At 39.1% G+C, this 25,026-nt stretch overlaps 1 protein-coding gene across 1 annotated transcript in view; it reads left to right on the forward strand.

Moving 5' to 3' along the window:
• The window catches only part of LOC122808690 (alpha-2-macroglobulin-like), a 1,814,690-nt gene that overhangs the window by 1,453,489 nt on the left and 336,175 nt on the right, over positions 1 to 25,026 (forward strand). The window contains exon 26 of the mRNA XM_044079678.1: positions 7,525 to 7,681. Coding sequence (XP_043935613.1) covers positions 7,525 to 7,681 — 157 coding nt within the window. The remainder of the gene's footprint in view (positions 1 to 7,524; positions 7,682 to 25,026) is intronic.

Raw genomic sequence — 25,026 nt, forward strand, 5'->3', positions numbered from 1 at the left:
GTTGATCCTATTGATAAATTGATACTTAATAACACATTTTTGTTCATTATATATGGGCTTTGGATGGATGTGTCAGCGAAGTTTAAGTTAAGAGTATTGTTAATGGACATATAGGCAAATAATATGTCCCCCTGTGTTAATAGAATTGTGATGATTGTGTCCTTAACTTTTGCTTAGCTTCTTCCAGGACCATCCTTCCTAGCAAGTGTGGAGTCATTTGCACATGGTAAGCCAAACATTTGTATTTGATTATGAATGACCATTTGTCAGAAATATGCATTTGTCCTTATGTGTAAGGTGGATGTCATGAGTATGTGAGTGTATTGCTGTACCATCTGTGATAGTGGCACCAATGTTAGTTTGTTATCATATATTAAATTTTAGTAGTGGTATTAATTACTTTCCTGTGTTTCTTGCTTATTATCACAGGTGATCTTAATAGTGGAAGTATAGGACTCTTACCACCTGATGTTAGAGCATTGGTAGACTCTAATAATGATGGTGGCCAAAGATAGGCACAGTCGGGGGGTACAGATGTTGAATCTGACACTGAGGTTGACATTCAGCCATCCCTTGTATTTCCATCTCTCACAGCCAGTAGGCTTATGCATACTTATTCCAGTGAGCCCTCAGACATTGGACAGATGGAGGGTGACACACTTAATCAGGGCAGTGTGGTTACACCGGCTTCATTGCCGGTTGACTCTGGCCATAGCTAAAGTGTGGGCAAGGTGCCACGCAGGAGGGTTGATAAGGGTGCTCAGAGGAAGCCAGATGTCTACTCTACATGTAATCCTGGCCAGTGTTTATGTGCCACTAGACATATATTTAGGGCCATCATGGTGACACAGGCACATTCCAATAGGGCCTCCAAGGACATGCTTAGGGTTGTAAATGTGGCACAGGCTGACACACATGACTGCCTCAGCCATGTTGCCAATTCAATGGATTACATGAATGACACAATGGAATGGGCAGTATCTGTGATGGATCGTCTGCTGGAAGGGGGACGGCATCCACGTGGACATAGGTCAGCATCATCATCTGATGATAACCAGTGTGGCCATGCCCAATTATGCTGCCATAGTGGCACAACTTCACTTCTCTCTCAGTGATTTAGGTGTCCACATCCAGATGCAGTAGGCCACGGGGTTGTGGTGCTGGGCATACTCGTGAGGAAAGCTTTTCCAGCAGACATCAGTCATGTTCAGGTAGCAGCAGCTCATCTGACCATGGGCACATATGTGCCAGTGCAACTCCTGGCAGAAGCAGTTGTTGCAGTTGGGGATGACGATAATGAACTGTCACTTCTATCATGCATGGCTCACACCTGTCTGACATACCAGGACATAGATCTTGCACAAATCCTGGCTGTGTCATTGCAGATACACACATGTCTTAATGTAAATGCTCATACAGACACACACACACACACACACACACACATATAACAGTAACATGGGTCAGTCGTGTGGCTTACAGCTCATTCTGTCTCAGTGCCCATTTGATACTTGATACTTTATCAAAATTTCTGCCTGTCTTTCTTGCTTACTCACATGCACTCACTACCTTTTGTGTTGGCCTAAGCTTCCTACTCCCCACACACACAACACCCAGTGCAAATGATGATAAATGTGCCATATCCTTGATTTTCTATCTTCTGGATTCAGAGATGTGTAAGTATTTAGTCTGATGCCAAGGGTTCATAGCTGACTGAGTGCTTAGTATAAATGTGCTTGTGATGCTCTTTACAAAATGATACTGCTTTCTTCTAAGTTGTGTGTGTCTATGATGCATGAGGTCTATTAGTTGGTAGAGAGCACATCTATTGACGTACGTCAGTGCTGCCACATATTGATGTCACCCACCTCCTACTTAGTTACATTAACAAGTAATAGTTTGCAAGGATATGCCACTCATTTGTGTTCTTAGCCATTTATTTTCCTCTTCCAGGTTCAACAATGATCCTGGAAGTCCAGCAGTTACAATATTTTTAATTCAGGGCTGAGTCTGTGTGATGCTAGCAGTACACAGTTATTACATGGGTAAGTAAAGGTTCTGAGCATTGCCTGGCATCAATGTTACTGTATGTATGTGCACAGGATGAAGGTTTTACCCCTTAGGTGGTCAGTGTGTGTACTATCCATTGCCTCTTGGCCAGGGTGGGGGTATATTGTACATGCCTACATCTGCCTACATTCACAGTGGCTGGTGGTTCCCCCTCTAACTCTTCACATGCATGTGGCTGTGGTGACTTTGCTACTAGTGATGGGATGTGTTCCACTTCCCCTTGGTGTTCCTGTTGCAGCTGTTTTCTCAGAATAATATTGTGAAGGATGGTACAGACAGTGAATATTTCAACACAAGTATGGGGATTGTACTGCAGGGCTCTCCCAGATGTATCTATAGACTGGTACTGTAACTTCAGCAGCCCAAACACATGCTCTGTGATATTTTGTGTTTGAGCATGTGACTCATTATAGTGTTCTTCATTTGGTGTGTGTGCATTTCTGATGGGCGTCATCAGCCAAGGTTCAAGTGTTTAACCTGCATCCCCCAGTAAATGACCCTGTGGGATATTTCCCACAGAAAACATCTGATGGAGTTAAGAGTTGTGCCAGATATATGAATCGTGGTAACTGCCTGGGTTGCCAGCACAGACATTCAGGATGATTCCCTTAGTGTTATACGTGACCTGGCAGTTAATGGAGTGGAAGCCCTTTATGTTTATGTAAACCCTTTCCTGTTCCCTGAGTGGTGCTTTCATTTCAATGTGCATGCAGTGTATGGCATGTAGGACTTCAGGGAAGTGTGGTACAGAGTAGAAATGCTGCATAGTGGCAGCTCTGTTCTGGGATGTAAGGTGACACTGTATGTAATCACTGGCATGCTGTAGCATAGCATTCAGGAATTCATGGACTATCCTTGATGCTGATACCTGTGACACTCCCATCATATGCCCTGCTGGTCTCTGGAAGGTTCCTATAGCTAATATTCTAAGTGCTACCCATACCTTAGTGTCCAAAGGTATTGATTCCCCTCCATTTGTCCTAGCTGTCAGTTGAGGATGACAGAGTTTGCAGAGTTTCTGTACTGCGTCTCTATCCACCCTGTAGCACTCTATAATTTCCACCTCATGCAGACCATGAAAAGTTAAACAGGGTCTAAATACCATTCTCCTTCCTGGCTGAGGTCTATTATAGGTTCATATGTAGGTTCACAGGTAGGTACTAAGCTATTAGCCCTAGGGCCTATATAAACTTAGCCAAAACAGTACCCTGGCTTTTGCCACCCAAGAAAATTATAGGTTCATAGGTAGATACTAGGCTATTAGCCCTAGCAGCAGGCCTGTTGGACATACACATATATAAGAGCAACAGCAGTCCCTAACATTGTTTCCATGAAGACTAGATTATGTGGCTGTATTCCATTAGGTTTTGGAATTCACAAGCAAAATCCTGCACTGAGGCTACAAGATTGCTTTATAACTTGTTGAATAGCTCCTCCATCTTGGATTGGTTTATTAGCATACAATTCAGCTGATTATGTAGTAATTAGCATACCACAATGTTTACCATGTTTCTAGCGAATACAACACAGCATGCTACTGTGTGTGCATTGTGGAGCAACACACACAGGGCTTTCGCTCATGGTGCAGGCTTTATTAAATCCAGTCCTTGGTGAAAAATGAGTTACCAGTTATATTTACTTATAATTATTTACAGTGGCAATTTGTCACAGGCTTGACCTTTGACCTATGACTGCATCATCTGTAACTAGGCTAAGTACTCATACTAGATTCTGCCTGCTTTATAGTTATCTTTATTATCTAGATAAATAGATGAAAAGATTCACTTTTTTACTTCTCCAGTTTTATTCTTCCACTCTGTCCTTCTCTTTCTCTTCCTAATTGCTAAATGTAGTTGACACTGTACCCGTCTTATTTCCTCTTTAATACTTAATCTTAGTTCCCTGTCTTTGGAATGGTGTCTTACTGACATGTAAGACGAAACAATATTTTACATTTCTGCAAGCTGAACCTTATATTCCAACATAAATAAATTGCTGTCATGTGACCTACAGTCCTGCAATGTTGAACTTTGCAACTTACTATCCAATTTGTAAAGTGTAACTAGTTGTATAAATATTATACTTCTTTTGTGCTACAAATTATATTAATTTTGTAATTCACTGTGCTTCTTCACCCAGCTTGTGACTAAAAAGTGCCTCAGGAGCAGCCCACCTCCCCAGTCAAATAAATGAGGAATATGTTACTCTTCAAGCATGATATCGGTTTAGGCTTATATGCAATGCCAGACTTTATTTGCCATAAAGTTAAAAATGTTTAGTTCCACAGCCTGGCACAAGGTAATAAAGGTTTTGCCCTTCAAGATGTGTTTAATAGGTGATATGACAACTAACATAGTATGCAAAATGAGAAGGTCCCTTGGAGGATTGTGAAGTAACTCATTCCAGCCAGGGGAATGCACTCATTGTCCTACAGAATGGCTACATTTAACAATAGTGTAATTAGGGTACAGTGAAGGGGACTGGCTGCACCAAGCACTAGCCGTTAAAGTGCATGATTGGCAGGTACTGGCAGTGCATGAATGCATTACTGATATTGAATTAAGAGGCCTTGAGGATACTGAGGTATGTTGATATTACTGGTATTAAATTATGAAGCAATGGGGATACCGTGGCTTCAAAAATGAATGCTGATATTACAGCAAAAGTCCACTGTGTGCAAGTGTTTTGCAGTATCTATAGCATGATGATTGTTACATTTTAGCAAACAGTTTGCTACTGGCGCTGAAGACCTTTTTTTCCCGTTGGTCCTCATTTTTGATTTAAGTAGGGAGAAGTTTATGGAATTGGACAGGGTTATTAATGAAATAACCATAGTTCTGCCATCCACTTTTAGAAAGTGTTTGTGTGACTTCTGATTATTGAAAATAAACCAGATGGAATGATCACTGCAAAGTTAAATATTTCCTAATCTTTAAGGTGCAGCAAACCTGGAACTGATTATATTAGAAACAGGGTGCAGGGAGCATACTGTTCATGTGGAGGGGGATGTTAACCCAGGATAATAAAACTAAATCCAACATTTCTGCAACATGAGCTTTCAAATGATTAATTCTCAGACCAATAATTGTTACATTTGGAGTTACAAGTCTATTGCACTGAAAGTGGAGGAGTATATACAATGTCTGAAGTTGCTATACGTTTAAATTGTCCCCTTACTGCAAGTGGAGGAGTATATACAATGTGTGAAGTTGCTATACATTAAAATGGTCCCCTTAATCCATGGTACATTTACATCAGAGTTGGTATATATGGGCTGGGGGGACATAGCTTCTCAGGAAGGTCTAAAAGGACTTGACCCCCACCCCACACTTACAAAAAATGTTTTAACAGTGTATTAGCGAATTCCAGAATTCTTCTTTTACTGTCGGAATTAAACTTAATTTTCATAATTGAGGAGGTTGTAGTAGTGGATCTCAGTTACAATGTGCCCTTTCAAACACCTTCTTTTCTCTAAAATTCCATTCACTGTTCTGCACTTTGATGGATATGTGGGGAATTTCCAGAAGTCTATGTGAAAAAATGTTACTATGACTGTCAAGATAATTGACTTTAGTCAGTTTCACTGATTCCTGTTATCTGTGCATATTATGCTCAAGTTATATTTCCTCAGGCATCATGCATTTGAGTACTGTGTCTTCTAAATGCTCGTACTGTTCGTCCACGTGGTGAGATCAAACTGGAAGGGAGAAAGTACCTTTTGCTCTTTGTCTGTGTCTGTGCATTTCTGAGTTATTATATATTTGTAAGGGAGGTGAAGGTGACAGGAGATCCTTCAATAAAGGTCTTTTAGATAACTGACACCTCTCATTAATCATAAAATCAAGCACAATATGAGTAATGAAGAACACAAAACACAGTCTCATAGAGTTTAACAGAGCTTGTTCCCATGTTCAGACTACATTTATAATGATAAAAGCTTGAAAACATAAGAAAGCACTTTAGTTCCATCTTTGCTTAAACAGAAACATATGGAGGATTTCATTAAATTTTAAAAATCTCAGAAAATAACATTACAGAGTTAATAGTAACTCATGCTGTAGTGCAGTTATATACTTCAGCAAACCACTTTTAGGGTATTTTAACTGCTACTATTTAACTACTTCCAAAACCAATTACAGAGTTAGAAGGACTTGTTCATTCATGAGCAGTCATTTAGATTAATTCTTATAATAGTCTTAATGGTGCTCTAAAGAAAAGGGTTCCTAATGGAAAGATGATACCTTGTACATGAAATACACATGTGCTTGTATCACAAATACATAGCATAAAATCCTTCTCCAAAATAAAGGTTAAGGCAACTTCAAATAAGTAGAAAGACATGTATATTTCATTGATGTTATTCCAGTGCCAGTCACCGCTCCAAGCTGCAATATAAGATTCCTACCTTATCTGTTGAAAAAAACAGAATGCTTCCTGAATGGCAGACATCTTGTAAATAAGGAGCAATATTTCAAAATGTTTCACTGCGTTAATGAAGGTGTTTAGATTTGTCACATTACACTGCAGCCACGCAAACCAGAGAGTCATACAGTCAAATGCAGCATATTTCCTCTCCACAGTGATGAACAAGTGCTACTTAAAATATATATAACTAGTATACAACCTATTATGAATGCGGAGAATCTTTTTGTATATTAAATATTGCACAGTAAAGGAAGGTAGAATGTATACAGAAGACTGTCACTAGACAAATTAATGGTTGCAAATGTTTGCTATATAGAGACTTGAACAGCTGTCTTTATATTCAGTTCATATATGATTTTGGGGGGTGATCTGATGATCTATAAATATCTAAGGAATTCTACTATAGCTGCTATGTTGGATATGGATTTTGTTGATCATATTATTGATATCAGAAATAATAACTTGCTGCTTAGATTACCTTAAACACAAATTTGGAATTCATAACCTATGTTAATTAGATAGGCTAAAGATCTTAAATCTTTTAAGATATTATTGGATAAATTGTTTGCAAAAATTCTTTTTGCATCAGAGACAATCATAAGGTAAACTCTAAAATGTCATATGTAGGCTCAGAGTTTGTAAATCAGATCACTGAATCATTGAATCAATGCTGCAAAAATATGTTGTCTATCATTAACACCGTTAAATTTTAACTACATAAATGTGGAGCTTTTAAGCAGAAGACTTGCCATTTGCTTCCAAATGTTTCTCAACTACTGTCCTGACTTTTTACATTGTCTCTTGACAATGAACCTTGAAACTCAAATTATATGTAATATATGAGATACTTCAGAGAACCTCAGCAAATGTCAGTTATTAAACCTTCAGAATCTACATAATTTGTTTAAGGTGTTAGCAAACTGAGTCATATTTTGGGTAAATAAAATTCTATGTGCATTATATGATTGCTAACTTTCTATGATATTATTTCTTTTCTTTGCCTCTCTCTTTTGGTGGTGATTTCTGCAGGCTTACAGCATTTGTTCTTAAATCATTTTTCCAAGCAAAGCCCTACATCTTTGTTGAAGATACACAATTACAGAAAACATTGAAATGGATTGAACAACAGCAGTTGCCAAATGGTTGCTTCAGAAATGTGGGTAGACTTTTGCTTAGCTCAATGAAGGTAAGAAAGCATAAAACAGACTACAGTCTATATCTTTTCTAAGACATACTGTCTGTAAAAACTGCAAGCACTGTTGGTGAGAAAATTTAAGTCTATATATTTTTCTTTTTTTATCTGTGACTTGCTTAAACTAATAGAACTGTTTTCTGTTTTTCCTGTTCCATTTTGTTTTCTGTTTTGAGAAATCTCCTTGGCCTGGTGTTTTTGTTCTGTGTGGCAGATAGACATTTAAACTACCTAGGCTACACATGTCACATTTTTTCATTGATTGATTTGCTTCTTGAGTGATACTTAAATACGGTAAAAACTTCTGTATCTTTATCTTTACTGATAAGATTCAAGGCCCAAGGCCTGCAAAACCTACAAACACTGTTGGGGACTCCCTGTAAGGTGAGGAAAGTAAATCTATATTTTTTGTTCGCGAGTTGCTTAAACTGATAGAGCTGTTTTCTGTTTTTCCTATTCCATTTTGTTTTTTGTTTTTGAGAAATCTGTTTGGCCTGGAGTTATTGTTCTATGTGGTAGATAGACACTTAAATTACCCAGGCCACACATCTTACATGCTTTTTTTTCATTGGTTAATTTGTTTCTTGAGTGATACTTAAATATACAGAGTATATGTGTGGTGCTGTCTTTTTTGATAAGACTCAAGGCCTGCAAAAACTACAAGCATTGCTGGTAACTTCCTGATGGTTATTTTTCCTACCTACCTATCAATTCCTTGATCTGCGTTTTAAACTTGGTGATTTTTAAAGCTGTCCAGCCTTACTGTAAACTGAGCTTTATAAGTTCCTCCCTTTCTACACTGCTGTTGATATCTTGAATTATTTCCCTTATTTCCTTTTCCTTGTGCTTATTAAGAAAACAAGTGCATTTTGCCTCTCATTGTCTGTTCTACTGAATTACTTGCTTTGAATTCATTATCTAGCTATCCAATGGATAAAGTAGTGCATTTTATACACTAGCATGTTCTTTTCTGTTTTTTTTTTTACATCAAGAGTACAGAGGATTTTCCATCTAGTGGTAGTGAGTATTAGCTTGGTCTGTATACGTTGGGAAAACACACTAGAGATTCCTGCATGTAGTTGTTTAATGGCTAGAGGGCTTATTAATCTGCTTACCTTGTTTTAGTGACTTTATAAATTCTGAACAATTGAGTGGCTCTTGCCTCATGTCTACAAAGCAAAGTACTTTTATTGAATAATCAAACTTTCATAAGCTGTTTAGTGTATACTGCTGCTATACTGAATTATTATTATTACAAGACTGAGATCTCAGGATATGTGTCAAAGACAGTTATAAGCCAAGCATTGAGCAGCATTCTACCATCTCCAAGAATGATGCCACAATTGGCTTAGCTACTGGTGACATTGCAATGGGGTCCAGTACTGGGAGGACATGGCTGACAGGCCACACTGTTTTGCTAGGGATAGTCTTCACTTGTCACCTCTAGGCTTTCAGATATTGGCTAAACATTATTCAACCCCATAGTGCCTTTTTATGCATTGCCAAACAGACAAACCTTCCAATATAACTAAAGCTACTCCGGAGAAGCTGAAGGTGTTACTGATCAGTGCTAGGAGTCTCAACCAGAAATTGCAATCCCTAGAAGTTCTCCTCACCCTAGAAAATCTGACATCTGTGCAGTTAATGAAACATGGGTCAAAGCTATGGAAACCACTTTGGCAGTGAATGGCTAATAATAATTTTCATACATTCTGACCACCCACTGAACATGAAAGAGCAAAAGGCAGCTGTGTATCTGTCTACATAAGGGATAAGCACACCTTAAGGCTGGTCAAACAATAAGACATGCGTGAGCTACTTCATGTCCAACTAACCATGGGAAAAATCCATTATGGTATCCTTGCTAGCTAGAGGACCCCCATGAAGAACCAGGAAACCCATACATCATACTCACCATCCAGCCCAGTATCATGCTCATGGGTGACTTTAACTACCCCTCCATTAAATGGAAGGCATACATGACCACTAACATGCAAGCCAAGAGATTTCTTGACTTTGTAAATCCAAATGCCTTGTAGCAGCTAGACTGCCTCCCACTAGGGAAGCATTATCATAGATCAGGTATTTACAAATATGGGAAAGTGCTGCACCCCCCCCCCCCCTCCCCAAGTGAGGTGTCCTCACTGGTAAGATCACACAGCAATCTCCCTAGAAATAAAGGTAAATCTTTTCCCCCCACCTAACCTCAAAAACTTTAAGAACTTTTCTAAGGTGAATTACCCCCTATTAACGGATGGCATAGCTAGTTGCCAAGTTCCCCCAAATCTAGAAAACACAGAAACCTATGCAAAGGTGTACAAGAAAGCCCTGTACAACCATATAAACAACTGCATAATAATGACAATACCAAATAGAAATAAATCCAGGTCAAACCGCAAAAACAAGCCACCTGGTGGACCCCCTGATATTAATAGGTTGTACAATAAAAGAAAATCCTGTAAAGAAGTAAGATGGAAGGTGCACAACAGAGCAAAAAATCCCTCATTAGTCTAAACAAGTAAAACAGGGCATTAGTCAAGTCGCTTGTGGGCTGAGATAAATTTAAGCAGCCAGCATACAGAACTCATTGATGTGAGAATTCTACCGTATAGGGTTACTTTTAACTTCTCTCTCTCTGCTTAACGCGAATGGGAACTAATGCCTCAGTACAGCTGTCTAGGTTGAAAAATCTGAAGTGTATGCCATTTTGATTATTACAAAGAAATGTTTTATCACCAAAAGTGTGATAAGAGACTTACGGACACAGGTGGACAGTGGTCTCACCTTCGATAACCACATCGCCACAACAGTCAGGAAATCCTTCTATGTGTCACACCTCATCAGTAAGGGCTTTTCATCCAGAAAAAAGGAGGTCATTGTCCCACTGTACTCATCCCTCATTAGACCCATTATAGAATACAATGTCCCATTTGGTATGTACCTCTCAAGACATCTGCAACAACTGGAAAGGCCGCAGAAATACCTCACTAAAACAATCACAGGCCTAAAGCAGATGCCCTACACTGACCGCCTTAAAAAACTCCAGCTATACTCTGTCGCATATCGTCTACTCAGAGGCGATCTCTGCTTAACATACAAGGCCATGTCAAACCCAGAGCTGTTGGACATGCTACACTTAAAGAAATCCCAATCCCTCAGAGCCACACGCTCCAGGGATCTAAACCTTATTATCACAATAAACAAAACATGCTGGAGGGATAGGTTCCTGACCCAGAGACTCCCCAGACTCTGGAATAGATTGCCCATACATGTCAAGCAGAGTGCCTCTTTGGCCCTCTTCACAAGGAACCTTGACAATTGGATGGGAGAAAGGAAATTCACCCCAGGGATCATGTCAATCGCCCTGCTAGACAGGGGTCCAGGGAAGTAAATAGTGTGGGAAGAAATAGCCAGGGAATTGTTATGGCTAGGCTTGTATAGGCCCTAGGGCTGATAGCCTAGTACCAACCTATGAACCTATGTATGGATACATATGTATTGGAATATTTCACTTTGTGCACCTTTTTCTTCCCCCCAAGAAATACCCTCCACCACTCCACAGCCAATTATCACCAAAGAACAGGTTGCCACTGCCCTCTCTAAAGCTAAAAACACAGCTTCATTGGGGGCTGACAATATACCAGGTTGCTTCTTAAACAGCTTAAATCAGGTCCTATCAGGCCCATTAGGATCTCTGTTTAACCACAGCCTCCAGATTGGCTTTGTCCCAAAAGAGTGGAGGTCAGCAACAGTTGTTCCTCTACATAAAAGGGGACCATCTACTGACCTGGGAAATTACAGACCCATACATTTGACTAGACTTATATTAAGGCCGTGAAAAGAATAATTATTGACCTGATAAATGACATAGGAAACCTCCAAATATGGACCCAATCCAGTTTGGCTTTGGCAAGGCAGATTATGCCTACAGAATCTGGTGAATTTCTTTGAGAAAGTCAGTAAGACCATGGATGAGGGTTAAACAGTACATACAGCCTACCTCAAAGCAGCCAAGGCATTTGACACAGTTCCTCATTTAGGTATTATAAGTAAAATCACAATACTGACATACGTTCCTACATCTTCAGATGGATAGCCCATTGGCTCATGGACAGGACACATGGTTAAAGTGGGTGAATCCACAACCAGCAGGAGGCCACTTACTAGTGGTGTGACACAGGGCTCAGGGCTGAGACCACTCCTGTTCAGAATATACTTCTCTGAAGTCAAGGATAATGTGGAAGGTTTCTGGATGACAAAGTTTGCCGATGACTGCAAGCTAGGTTCACAGGTTCTTAGGTTCATAGGAGGTTACTAGGCTACTGACCTGAGGGTCATTTCAAACCTAGCCTATTACACCCATTATATTTCAAGAGAAAAAGTCTAGTCAATGTCTAAGATTATTATTAGTAATGACTGCCCATGGAGTTAGGAGCAATTACTGAATCCCTAACAATGTAGATATCCTTCAGGAGCCTAAAACTAAATGTGAAAAAAATATTATCATATCCTTTGGGAAGTCAAACACCCCTACAAATTATATCATTGATAGCACACCCCTATGAGTAGATTCAGAGTTGAGAGATCTATGTACACAGATAGATAGTAGCCTGAACTTTGACAGCCATGTGTACATAGTGGTGAAGAAGTCCTTATTTGTCATGACTTACAAGTAAAGGTATGTTACCCAGATCTAAGGAAATTATAGTCCCACTGTTCTTAGCCCTCATTAGACCAATAACAGAGTACAATGCACCATCTGGCATGTACTTGACTAGGCACTTACAACAACTGGAGTGGCCTCAGAGGTTCCTCATAAAGAAAATATAGGGTGTAAAGAACATGTGCTATGTGGATAGAGTAAAAATCCTATCCCTTTACTCATTTTCCTACCAACTATTAAAGGGGTGACCTATGCATGACCTACAAAGCACTCACTAATCCAGCCCTGATGGAGCTGCTAAACATCCGCAAATCAAAAAGCAAAAGCATAAACAGAAACAAAAACAAAAAAACAGTCGTGTAACGTACGGCTATAAAAACATAAAATGTATTGTTCACTACAAGGTAAACACTTTCACCACCATCCCGGTGGTTTCATCAGACCATATAAAATCACAACAATTCAGTGCATCAAATATACTCACAATTACTGCTTCCAAATCAAATAAATTAATTCCACCTTCCCTTTGTACTTTTCTAAAGCTTATCCCTTAATACAATGCACATGTCTCTTACTATGTATCTACGTTACTAGGACTGTCTTAAAGAGATAATACATCAAAAACTTTAAAATGTTAAGTCACCATCATTAAAATACTGCTCTCCTATTTCATATTCACATTGATCTTCTAAAATCCACATAGTGAACCTTTTCCATCTACCAAAATGTATCATTCACTTCATATTACATGTTCTCTTTTCACAACGTTTATGCGTATATCAGAAAATCTGCATTAGGCATATAGATAAAATAAATCATCAGCATTAAAGTGCTATTATGATCATCTTAGTCACCTATAAATGTTTCATATATGCAAGTTAGTATCCATACATACACTTACTATTGCTATTTTCCCCATATTTTCAACACTTAAAGCAAGTTACGCTACCATCTTTCACTTGCTCATCCCAATCCACTTACACACATGTATTGAATGGGGCTTAAATGTCAACTTAGATGGAACCTCTATCATGAATGCAGTTAATGCATTACTAGCCCTTATACATATTCATTATAAGCCGCGATGCTACAGCAGTAGCGTTGTTGCTTCACAGCAAGAGGTTCTCCTGTTCAATTCACGGCTGGAGTGCCTTCTGTGTGGAGTCTGCATGTCCTCCCCGCGGTCGAGTGGCCTCCGAAAGACATACGTGAATGGGTGTGCCTTTGCTGAAGGTTGGGCATCGGGCTGGCAACTCGGCACCATAATAAAATCTACTGCCAATCATTAGCGGACTGGAGTTCCGCTGTGGTGACCCCTAACCGGGAAAAGCCAAAAAGACAAACAACATACATATTCATTATAAGCAGTATAAAAATATAAATAAGACATGTTCCTAAATTCTCAGGATCCAATTAGGTGGAACTTGTATCACGAATGCCATAAATGTATTACTAACATTTATATTAACATTTCATAGGTTCATAGGTAGGTACTAGGCTATCTGCCCAAAGTCATTTATAAGCCTAGCTGGAATGTGTTGGCTTTTGCTGCCCCTTTAGGTTAGTTCCCTGTGTCTCTGTCCAGCAGAGCCACTGAAGTGATCCCCGGGGTAAACTTTCTGTTTCCCATCCACTCATCAAGGTTTCTCTTGAAGAGTGTTAGTGAGGAGCTCTGCCTAATGTAGATTGGAATCTTGTTCCAGAGCATGGGAAGTCTCTGGGATAGGAATCTATCCCTCCAGCATGTCCTATTTATTGTTGTGGTGAGGTTTAGATCCCTAGAGCGTGTGGCTCGAGGGGATATGGTTTTCTTCAGGTGGAGCATTTCCATCAATTCTGGGTTGGGCATGGCCTTGTATGTCAGGCAGAGATCACCTCTGAGTAGGTGGTATGCAACTGAGTACAGCTGGAGTTTCTTCAGTCGAGCTGCATAGGGCATCTGTTTGAGGCCAGTGATCCTCTTGGTGAGGTACTTCTGTGGTCTTTCCAGCTGTTGCAGGTGTCTTGTAAGGTACATCCCAAATGTGGCATTGTACTCTATGATGGGTCTGATGAGTGATGTGTAGAAGGGCACAATGACCTCTTTTGATCTGGATGCAAACCCTTTTGTGATTAGGTGGGCCACATAGAAGGATTTTCTAACCACTTTGGCAATATGATTATCAAAGGAGAGATTACTATCTACTTGGGTCCCCAGATCCCTTATTACGTCTTCTGTATTTAGGGGGCTACCGCCTATGTGGTAGTTTGTGGGTACTTTGTTTTTTTCTAAAGAGGATGACTGTGCACTTTTTGGCATTTAGCTTGAGGCCATGGTTTTGACACCAGGTATCTGTCTCAGTGAGACCCTTTTGGAGGATGTCTGTGTCAGCTGGAGAGTCAATTATAGCCCCTAGTTTGCAGTCATCTGCGAACTTGGTCAGCCATAGTCCTCCTGTGCTTATCTGTACCTCTGAGAAGTATATGCCGAACAGGAGGGGTCCTAGGACTGAGCCCTGGAAAATGCCACTTGTAACCAGTTTAGAGTCAGACCTAGCTCTCGCAACTCTTACCATGTGGGTTCTGTCCGTGAGCCAGTTGGCACCCCATCTCATGATGTAAGGGTTTATGTTCAGGCTGGTGAGCTTGTCTATAATACGAGAATGGGGAATGGTGTTGAAGGCCTTTGCGAGGTCTAGTTAGGCTGTGTGGACAACCTTTCTCTCATCTATAGCCTTGGTAACTGTCTTAAAGATGTCCACCAGGTTTAGGAGGCATGATCTGCCCTTAAAGCTGAACTGGGTAGGGTCCAATGTTTGGAGGTTCCCAATGTCTCTGTTAATGAGATCCATGATGATGTGCTCCATAGCCTTGCAGACCAAGCTAGTCAGGTGTATAGGGCGATAGTTCCTGGAGTCTATTGTGGCTCCACCTTTGTGGAGCAGAATAACCATTGCTGTGTGCCACTCTATGGGCACGTAGCCTGTGGAGAGGCTGAGTTTGAACAGTGTGTTTAGGTGAGGGGTTAGTTCATCTTGAGCTCATGTAGGACGCAGCCTGGGACACCGTCCGGTCCCATTGATGCTGTGTTTTTGGCTTTGGAGAGGGCTGTTTTAACCAGAGTGTCTGTGATTTCAGGGGCACTACATTCTTCTGGTATGGTTATGGGCCTTTTTGAGGGTGGGGGCGAAGTTTGCACTAAACCTGCCTGCCAGGATGTTGGTGATATTGGTCGGTTCAGTGTATTTTGTGCCATTCTGCACTAACTCCGAGCAGATCTGAGAATTGCCACTTAGATTCTTGACATAGCTAAAGAATGCCTTGTGGTTATCTTTGGAGTCATTGGCAATTTTTCTTTCAAAGCTAGCCTTGGATGATTTTATGAGGGATCATAGTTTCTTGCTGATACTGATCAGGGATGTCTTCCCTTCTTGGGATTTTAATCTTTTCTGTACCATTTTCCTCCTTCTATTGTATAGCTTGTTTATGGCAGGGGTCCACCAGACTGGTTTCCCTTTCTTGGAGGAGTGAGTCTTGGTTTTGCTTGGGATAGCACAATCCATGCATTCTTGTAGGTGCCCGTAGAGTGCATTAGTAAAGGATTTTGCAGCTTGGGCAGCGTTATCCTTTAGCATGGGGGATTTGAAACTTTCCACCTCAGTCTTAAGTAACGTGAAGTTTGCTTTTGAAAAGTTTTTCACAGTGGTTTCTTTGACAGGGAGGTGGGGGCGGAATGTGGATATCCAGAGTGATTAGTTTATGGTCAGATCTAACCTGCGAGGGGTTGACCTCCAGAGTGGAACACCAGTCACCCATGTTGGTGATGACCAGGTCCAATATGTTGTCACCTCTGGTGGGGGTGTTGACCAGTTGATTCAGGGCATTTGAGTTTATAAATTCTAGGAAATGTTGAGGAAGGGAGTTTGTACTTGAGTAGTTCTCCCAGTTAATGTTTGGGTAATTGAAATCACCCAATATCAGGGTGTTTGGTAGGACCTTTATGCTTCCCAGTGTTTCCAGAAATGTGGAATTGAGGTCTTGGGACATGGTGGGTGATCTGTAGCAAGCTACAATTTGAACTACAGTTCTGCCTGTTGTTAGTTGCATGTGGATGATCTCTGAAGCATCGTGCTGTGCCACTAACCTGGAGGTGTGGGTATCCTTGATGAATATGGATACGTCCCCGCCTTTTGTATTTTGGTCCGGGTTTTGTGGCCAAAATGTATGGTATGAGTTGTAGCCTGGTAGTGCTGGGGTGCTCTCTGAAGCCTTAAACCAGGTTTCTGTTACTGCACATATATCAATTTTCTCCATACTGAGGAATGCCTCGAGTGCGTGCATTTTGAGGTTTAGACTTCTGGCATTGAATAGCATTACCCTCAGTTTTTTGTTACTTGTGCTATTTACAGTGGTGGGTTTGTGTTTTGAGCCTTGCCTAAAAAAGGCACTATGGGGGGTGGCAAGAGCCTTGGGCAGTATTCGAAAGCCTAAGGGTGACAAGTGCAAGCCGTCTCTAGCGAAGCAATGTGGCTCGTCTAGTATGTCATCCCAGGTTGACAGACACTGGATCCCCTTTGAATGACACCAGAAGCTTAGCCAATTGTTGAAATTGATAATGTTTTCTTTATACCGTGGTATAATTCTTGGTGAGGGCAGGATGCTACTCAGGGTAAGGGTCATACCGGCCTGGGCTACATGATCAGAGAGCTCTTCCTTGTCTCTTTTCATGTCATCCAGGGAGGTACGGTTCAGGTCATTCACACTAACATGGAAAATGACAGAGTCATATTTGTACTTGTTCTGGAGTGACCTGAGTGCTTGTGTTATGTGGTAGATCCTGGCACCCAATAGGCAGCTAACAGTAACCTTCTCCTTGTTCAGCCTAGTGAGTGGGACATCAGTGTGCCTGACTATAGAGTCACCTATTACTAGTGTGTTGGGTATGTTATTTTGCCTTAAGGGCTGTGATTGCGTGGCACACTGGTTTTGTGAAGTATGTGTTTCATGGTTTGTGCTGGGGTGGAGGTTGCTTGGATGTTTGCTTTGGAGGTCTCTGTTGCTTTTGTAGATTTTTATTTAGAGCCTCTGAGTATGTTTTCATGTATTTATGTGTGTTTTTTGACGGTGCTGGTATATGTGTGTTTTTTGCCGGTGCTGATTTCATAGGTCTATGTGTTAACATATATTCTATGCATGACTACTATATGCATTCATAATAATATATCATTATTAAAGTGTCATTAATTCATCTCAGTCACCTAGGATCTTCCATGTGTGCAAGTAAAGCCCATATATATTCTTACTGTTGCTATTCTCCCTTTCCAGCACATTCACATGCTCTTCCCCATTCACTTATGCGCACGCTCAAATCGCATTATATAAGGCTTAAATACCAGCTTAGATGGAACCTTTATCACAAAACGCAATTAATGCTTTACTAACATTTATATGTGTGTGCATATCATGAAAAATACAAAAAAAGGAACATATTATATACGGCTTAAAAGTCTGCTCAGATGGAACCTCTATCACAGATATAATAAATGCATTACTAACACCTATACTGACATTTATACCAAAGTATATTATATGGACAACTTTGCTATTAGCATTCAAAATTGTTCATCATCATAAAACTGCTATTAAAATTATCTTAGTCACCTAAGTTCTTCCATACATGTGAATTAAAACCCATTCCTATGCTTACTGTTACTATATTCCTTTTTCAGCATTTAAAACAGATTATCCTCCGTCTTTCACATACTCGTCCCAATACGTCTGTGCGCATGCTCAACACACATTCCATAGGACTCAAAAATCAGCTTAAATAAAACCTCTATCACAAATGCCATTAATGCATTACTAACTCTTATGATATAAGAAAAATAAAACATATTACATAAGGTTTAGTAGCCAGCTTAGGTGGAACCTCTACCACTAGTGTAATAAATGCATTACTAGTATATATATTGACATTTATATTAACACATATTTTATATGTACAACTTTGCTGTAAGCATTCATAGTAGTACATTCAAGGAGGCATATAATCATCTTAAATTGCACTGAATCCTGTCCCTTTCTCTATATAAAAATGTTATTCCCTTTATAACCATTTAGACATCATATACATCTTATATATAATTTCTAAATGTGTGGGAGGCCAATAATGATGTCAATCTACCATACAACCATGACTGTATGTGCAAATTATATACATGTACATATATCTATTCAACAAACATTCTCTATTCATACAAACATATTCTATTTCCTAATTCCCCTTGCGTCCAATGCTGCTTTGACTGTTACCTTTCCATTAAGACCATATCCCTTCTCTGCTCTCAAGCGAAGGATCCATCTTAGTTCACTACGCTCCACTCTATTCTTTATATTACCTTTCCTATCTCCTGGGCTTATGTTATCCATTACCATAAACCTAAACTTATGCACCCCATCATTAGTTAAATCATATATGGACAGTGTACTGACAGAATCCTTCACTCTCAAACTATTTACATGCTGTCTAATTCGATCCCTAAACATCCGAGTTGTCATCCCTACATAGAAATGTTGACAGCTTTCACATTTAGCTATATACACTACATTCTTAGATGTACAGTCCACTACTACCTTAAAATCATATGTTTTACCTGTACTAGGATGTACTAATCTATTGCTCCTCTTAATGTAGCCACACCAATTACAGTTCCTGCATGGATGTGTCCCCCATTCCTCCTCATTTAATTCCTTCTTAGGATAACATAACATCCTTTTCAAATTCATTCGGTTCTTGTACTGGAAACTTTGTACATCTCCCACCACTTCTCTTACTTTATCATCTGTTAATAAAATAGGCCAATGTTTTTCTACAAACTTCCATATTTTACTAATATCACTTGAATATGATGTAAGAATCTCTACCCTTCTATTCGTTTTTTCCTTTTTATCATTTCTTAACTCATTGTCAATTCCTTCTGAGTAGTATGGTCTAGCTCTATCTACCCTTAATCTATTGACCTCCTCCAGTTTAGATTTTACCTCCTTTTCCTTATACCCTCGAGACTTCAATTCATGTCTCGGGGTCTCCATCCCTTCTTCAAATATACCCTCCTTCTTATTTAATCTTGATATTCACATCCCTTGACCTTTTATTACATTCCCGAATGTTCTCCTAGGATGCATACTGGTCCTATGTAATAATGTGTTCCTATAACACTCCTTTGTGTATATTCTGGTATCCATCCTTCCATCTGATGATTTTTCCACATGTACATCCAAGTAATCTATACACTCATTAGATGACTTTTTTGTAAACCTGAGAAAAGTGGTGGTACTGTGTAACTGTTCAATAAACAAGTTAAGTTGCATTTCCATCCCTGTCCATAAAATAAAAACATCATCTACAAAGTGACGATAGTATTTCACATACTTCAGGTATAAATCCAATCTAAACATCTTATCTATCTCCCATTACAGCATTACTGTGTTGGCGTAGCTATTGGCACAGCTAGTGCCCATAGCCACGCCCTCACGTTGTAGGTAATGCTGCCCATCAAACACATTGTTATTCAGCACTATTTTCATGAATAAACATCTAAGATCTATCAGTCATTTATCATAATTACTATTCTGTTCCAGATATTTATTCATATATTCAATTCCACTATCATTTGGAGTGCTGGTAAAACATATACAAGTCCTACAGAAACTGCTTCGTGTCTTTTAGTACAATTTTTGATCTATCTAGCAATTGCCTAAGATATTTCTCTATAAATACTGAAAAAGGCTCCGTGAGCCATCCCCTTCCTGCCACTATGGGCCTAAAGGGGAGTTCCCTAGAATTTTTATGTATCTTCAGGGAGCCCTGAAACATAGGTATAACTGGATGCTTTAAAACCTGCATCATATTGATATTGCGATAAACAACTGTTCAGTATCAAATGTACATTCCTAATCATCCCATCAGTATCATCCATGTAGATTTTTTTGTAGACTTTATCATCATCTATAGCATCATTTTCATTGATGTATCATAGAGAATCCTATCCATGACTACAACCATCCCTCCCTTATCTGCTGGTTTTATCATAAGAGATGCAGCCTCTCTAAGCCTCATAAGGGCTTCTTGTTCAGATCTGTTGTTGTTGTGTCTTTCGGCTTTTCCCGGTTCGAGGTCACCACAGCGGAACTCCGGTCCCCTAATGATTGGCAGTAGATTTTTATGTGCCGAGTTGCCAGCCCTGACACACAATCTTCAATGAAGGTATGCCCATTCATGCATGTCTCCACACAGAAGACGCTTTAGCTGAGAATCGAACAGGACAACGTCTTACTGTGTGGTGACAATGCTACCGCAGCACCACCACCACCGCTCTTGTTCAGATCTGTTAAGGTTCATAAACCTCTTTCCATGCTGTCCTTTCCCCAGTGTTTCATGTAACTCATCCTCGCATATTCTTTGGAATGCCTCAAGAACTGGATGGTTAATGGGGATAAAATTGTTTCACTTCATCAACATCCCCCCCCAACCAACACATTATCTTGATGTATTAAATTTAACATGACATTTCTACAGAAATGTTTCAAGTCAATCAGTGTGTCCAGTAAGTTGGTACTCTGTGCTGGAATAAAGGACAGGTCTCTATTCACTACTGATAGTTCATCATTAGTTAGTGTTTTTGTTGAAATGTTCCATACTATCGATCCATCTGGCTCCACATCCTTTTCAGTGTCAGATAATTCACTGGTTCGGTCTGCTCCTTCCTCTTCTTCCTTCCTCGACTCATTGAGCGATATCGTTCTCTCCCTCTCTCCTGTCATATGGGTAATTGTAGTTTTGGAAAAACCTGTGTTGACTGCTGGGGGCTAACTTTCCTTTTCACCACCACTTGAGCTGGTGGTATCTCTTGTGAATCATTTGAAGTGGCTTCTACATGAACATTCACTTCCTGCACCCTCTCATCAGATGTTTCTCCCCTATTTCCAGTCTCTATCACAGTGTTTGATGTCAGTCCAATTTCCCCAGGCCTGTCTACTTGTTCTACAGCCTGGGTTACATCATTATTATTTGCAGGATAAACTCTTTTTCCCTGCTTCCCCTCTCAGACAGGAAAAAACATGTCCTTTCCTAAAATCAGACAGATCCCTGTCTAATTTTTTCCACTTCTGCATGATTAACCTCCTCTCATAGAGGCTAAATGATTTGACTGTTTCTGTGACCACTTGATCCACCATTCATGCTGGGAACTGCCTGTATAGTTCCTATTGTTGTCTCTCTATCCACTTCACGATTCTCTCCTCTCATTCTATTCATTCAATGAAAAACTCATTCATCAACTTCAGGTAACTAAAGCTGGTCTCCATGTTTAGATTTTGCCATTGTGCTAACAGTTCAGGGTATTGGGTCCCATATACAGGCATCTTAAGGACCCTTAACCCTCTAGGCACTACACGATAGTGGAGGCAAACTTCAAAATGGAAACATTGAGCTTGTTGCCTCTTCAGATTGAACATATCATCTTCTAACTTATTAACACACAGTCTGAACTTCACCCGATCCACATCTACCACTTCTCCATCTGGTATCGCCTCATTCACCTGAACCTCTGCAAGCAGTGGGTTCATCTCTTTGTGAAGTACATCAGTCAAACCATCTTTTCTATGAGCACTCCATGCCTCAAACGGATTATAATCCAATTCAATACTAATTGAAGGAACTCCTTCTGCCATACTCCTGCTTCTGTCCAAAGCCAATATAATGAAAATAAAAACAAACACTAAGCAGGTAACTACATGATTATACTGCAACAGCAGCAGAAAAATGCATAAACAGAAATAAAAACAAAAAAAAATGGTTGTGTAATGTACGGCTGTAAAAACATAAAATTTATTGTTCACTACAAGGTAAGCTCTTTCACCACCATCTTGATGTCTTCATCAGACCATATAAAAACAAAAATTAATTGCATCAAATATATTCACAATTACTTCTTCCCAATCAAATGAATTCCACCTTCCCGTTCTACTTTTCAAAAGCTTATCACTTAATACAATGCGCATGCCTCTTACTTTGCATCTACATTACTAGGACTGTCATAAAGGGATAATACATGAAAAACTTTAAAATGTTAAGCCATCATCATTAAAATACTGCTCTCCTATTTCATATTCACATCGATCTTCTAAAATCCACATAGTGAACCTTTTCCATCTACCAAAATGTATCATTCACTTCATATTACATGTTCTCTTTTCACAATGTTTATGCGCATATCAGAAGATCTACATTAGGCATATAGATAAAATAAATAATTGTTATTAAACTGCTATTATGATCATCTTAGTCACCTATAAGTGTTCCATATATGCAAGTTAATAACCATACATACACTTGCTATTGCTATTTTCCCCCTATTTTCACACTTAAAGCAAGTTACGCTACAATCTTTCATTTGCTCATCCCAATCCACTTATACGAATGCTCAGAACATATTGCATGGGGCTTAAATGTCAACTTAGATTAAATAAGAAGGAGGGTATATTTGGAGAAGGGATGGAGACCGTGAGACATGAATTAAAGCCTCGAGGGTATAAGGAAAAGGAGGTAAAATCTAAACTGGAGGAAGTCAATAGATTAAGGGTAGCTAGAGCTAAACCATACTATTCAGAAGGAATTGACAATGAGTTAAGAAATGATAAAAGGGAAAAACGAATAGAAGGGTTGAGGTTCTTGCATCATATACAAGTGATATTAGTAAAATTAGGAAGGTCGTAGAAAAACATTGGCGAATTTTATTAACAGATGATAAAGTAAGAGAAGTGGTGGGAGATGTACCAAGTTTCCAATACAAGAACCGAATTAATTTGAAAAGGATGTTATGTTATCCTAAGAAGGAATTAAATGAGGAGGAATGGGGGACACATCCATGCAGGAACTGTAATTGGTGTGGCTACATTAAGAGGAGCAATAGATTTGTACATCCTAGTACAGGTAAAACATATGATTTTAAGGTAGTAGCAGAATGTACATCTAAGAATGTAGTGTATATAGCTAAATGTGAAGCTGTCAACATTTCTATGTAGGGATGACAACTCGGATGTTTAGGGATCAAATTAGAGAGCACGTAAATAGTTTGAGAGTGAAGGATTCTATCAGTGCACTTTCCATATATGATTTGACTAATGATGGGGTGCATAAGTTTAGGTTTATGGTAATGGATAAAATAAGCCCAGGAGACAGGAAAGGTAATATAAAGAATATTGGATAGTAGTGAACTAAGATGGATCCTTTGCTTGAGAGCAGAGAAGGGATATGGTCTTAATGGAAAGGTAAAAGTCAAACCAGCATTGGACACAAGGGGAATTAGGAAATAGAATATGTTTGTATGACTAGAGAATATATTTGCTGAATAGATATATGTACACGTATATTCTTTGCATGTACATTCATGATTGTGTGGGAGATTAACATCATTATTGGTCTCCCAAACATTTAGAAATTATATATAAGATGTATATGATGTCTAAAAGGTTATAAAGGGAAAAACAATTATATAGAGAAAGAGACAGGAATCAGTGCAATTTAAGATGATTATATGCTTCCTTGAATGTACTACTATGAATGTTTACTGTAATAATATAAATGTTAATATAAATGTCAATATATATACTAGTAGTGCATTTATTACACTAGTGGTAGAGATTCCACCTAAGATGGCTACTAACCCTTATGTAATATGTTTTATTTTTCTTATATCATAAGAATTTGTAATGCATTAATGGCATTTGTGATAGAGGTTTTATTAAAGTTGATTTTTGAGACTTATGGAATATGTGTTGAGCATGCGCACAGACATTTTGGGACAAGCATGTGAAAGACGGAGGATAATCTGTTTTAAATGGTGAAAAAGGAATATAGTAACAGTAAGCGTATGAATGGGTTTTAATTCATATGTATGGAAGAACCTAGGTGACTAAGATGATTTTAATAGCAGTTTCATGACAACGAACAATTTTGAATGCTAATAGCAAAGTTGTCCATATAATATACTTTGGTATAAATGTCAGTATAGATGAAAGTAATGCATTTATTATATCTGTGATAGAGGTTCCATCTGAGCAGGCTTTTAAGCCCTATATAATATGTTCCATTTTTTGTATTTTTCATGATATGCACACATATATAAATGTTAGTAAAGCATTAATTGTGTTTGTGATAGAGGTTCCATCTAAGCTGGCATTTAAGCCTTATATAATGCGATTTGAGCGTGCGCATAAGTGAATGGGGAAGAGTATGTGAATGTGCTGGAAAGGGAGAATAGCAACAGTAAGAATATATATGGGCTTTACTTGCACACATGGAAGATCTTAGGTGACTGAGATTAATTAATGGCACTTTAATAATGATATATTATTATGAATGCATATAGTAAAGTCATGCATATAATATATGTTAACATAAATGTTAATATAAATGTTAGTAATGCATTTATGGCATTCAGGATACAAGTTCCACCTAATTGGATCCTGAGCATTTAGGAACATGTCTTATTTATGTTTTTATACTGCTTATAATAAATATGTATAAGGGCTAGTAATGCATTAACTGCATTCATGATAGAGGTTCCATCTAAGTTGATATTCAAGCCCCATGCAATACATTCTGAGCATGCGTATAAGTGGATTGGGACGAGCA

Source organism: Protopterus annectens, chromosome 8.part0 (assembly GCF_019279795.1).
Source record: "Protopterus annectens isolate FY-2018-M chromosome 8.part0, PAN1.0, whole genome shotgun sequence".
Classification (NCBI taxonomy): Eukaryota; Metazoa; Chordata; order Ceratodontiformes; family Protopteridae; genus Protopterus; species Protopterus annectens.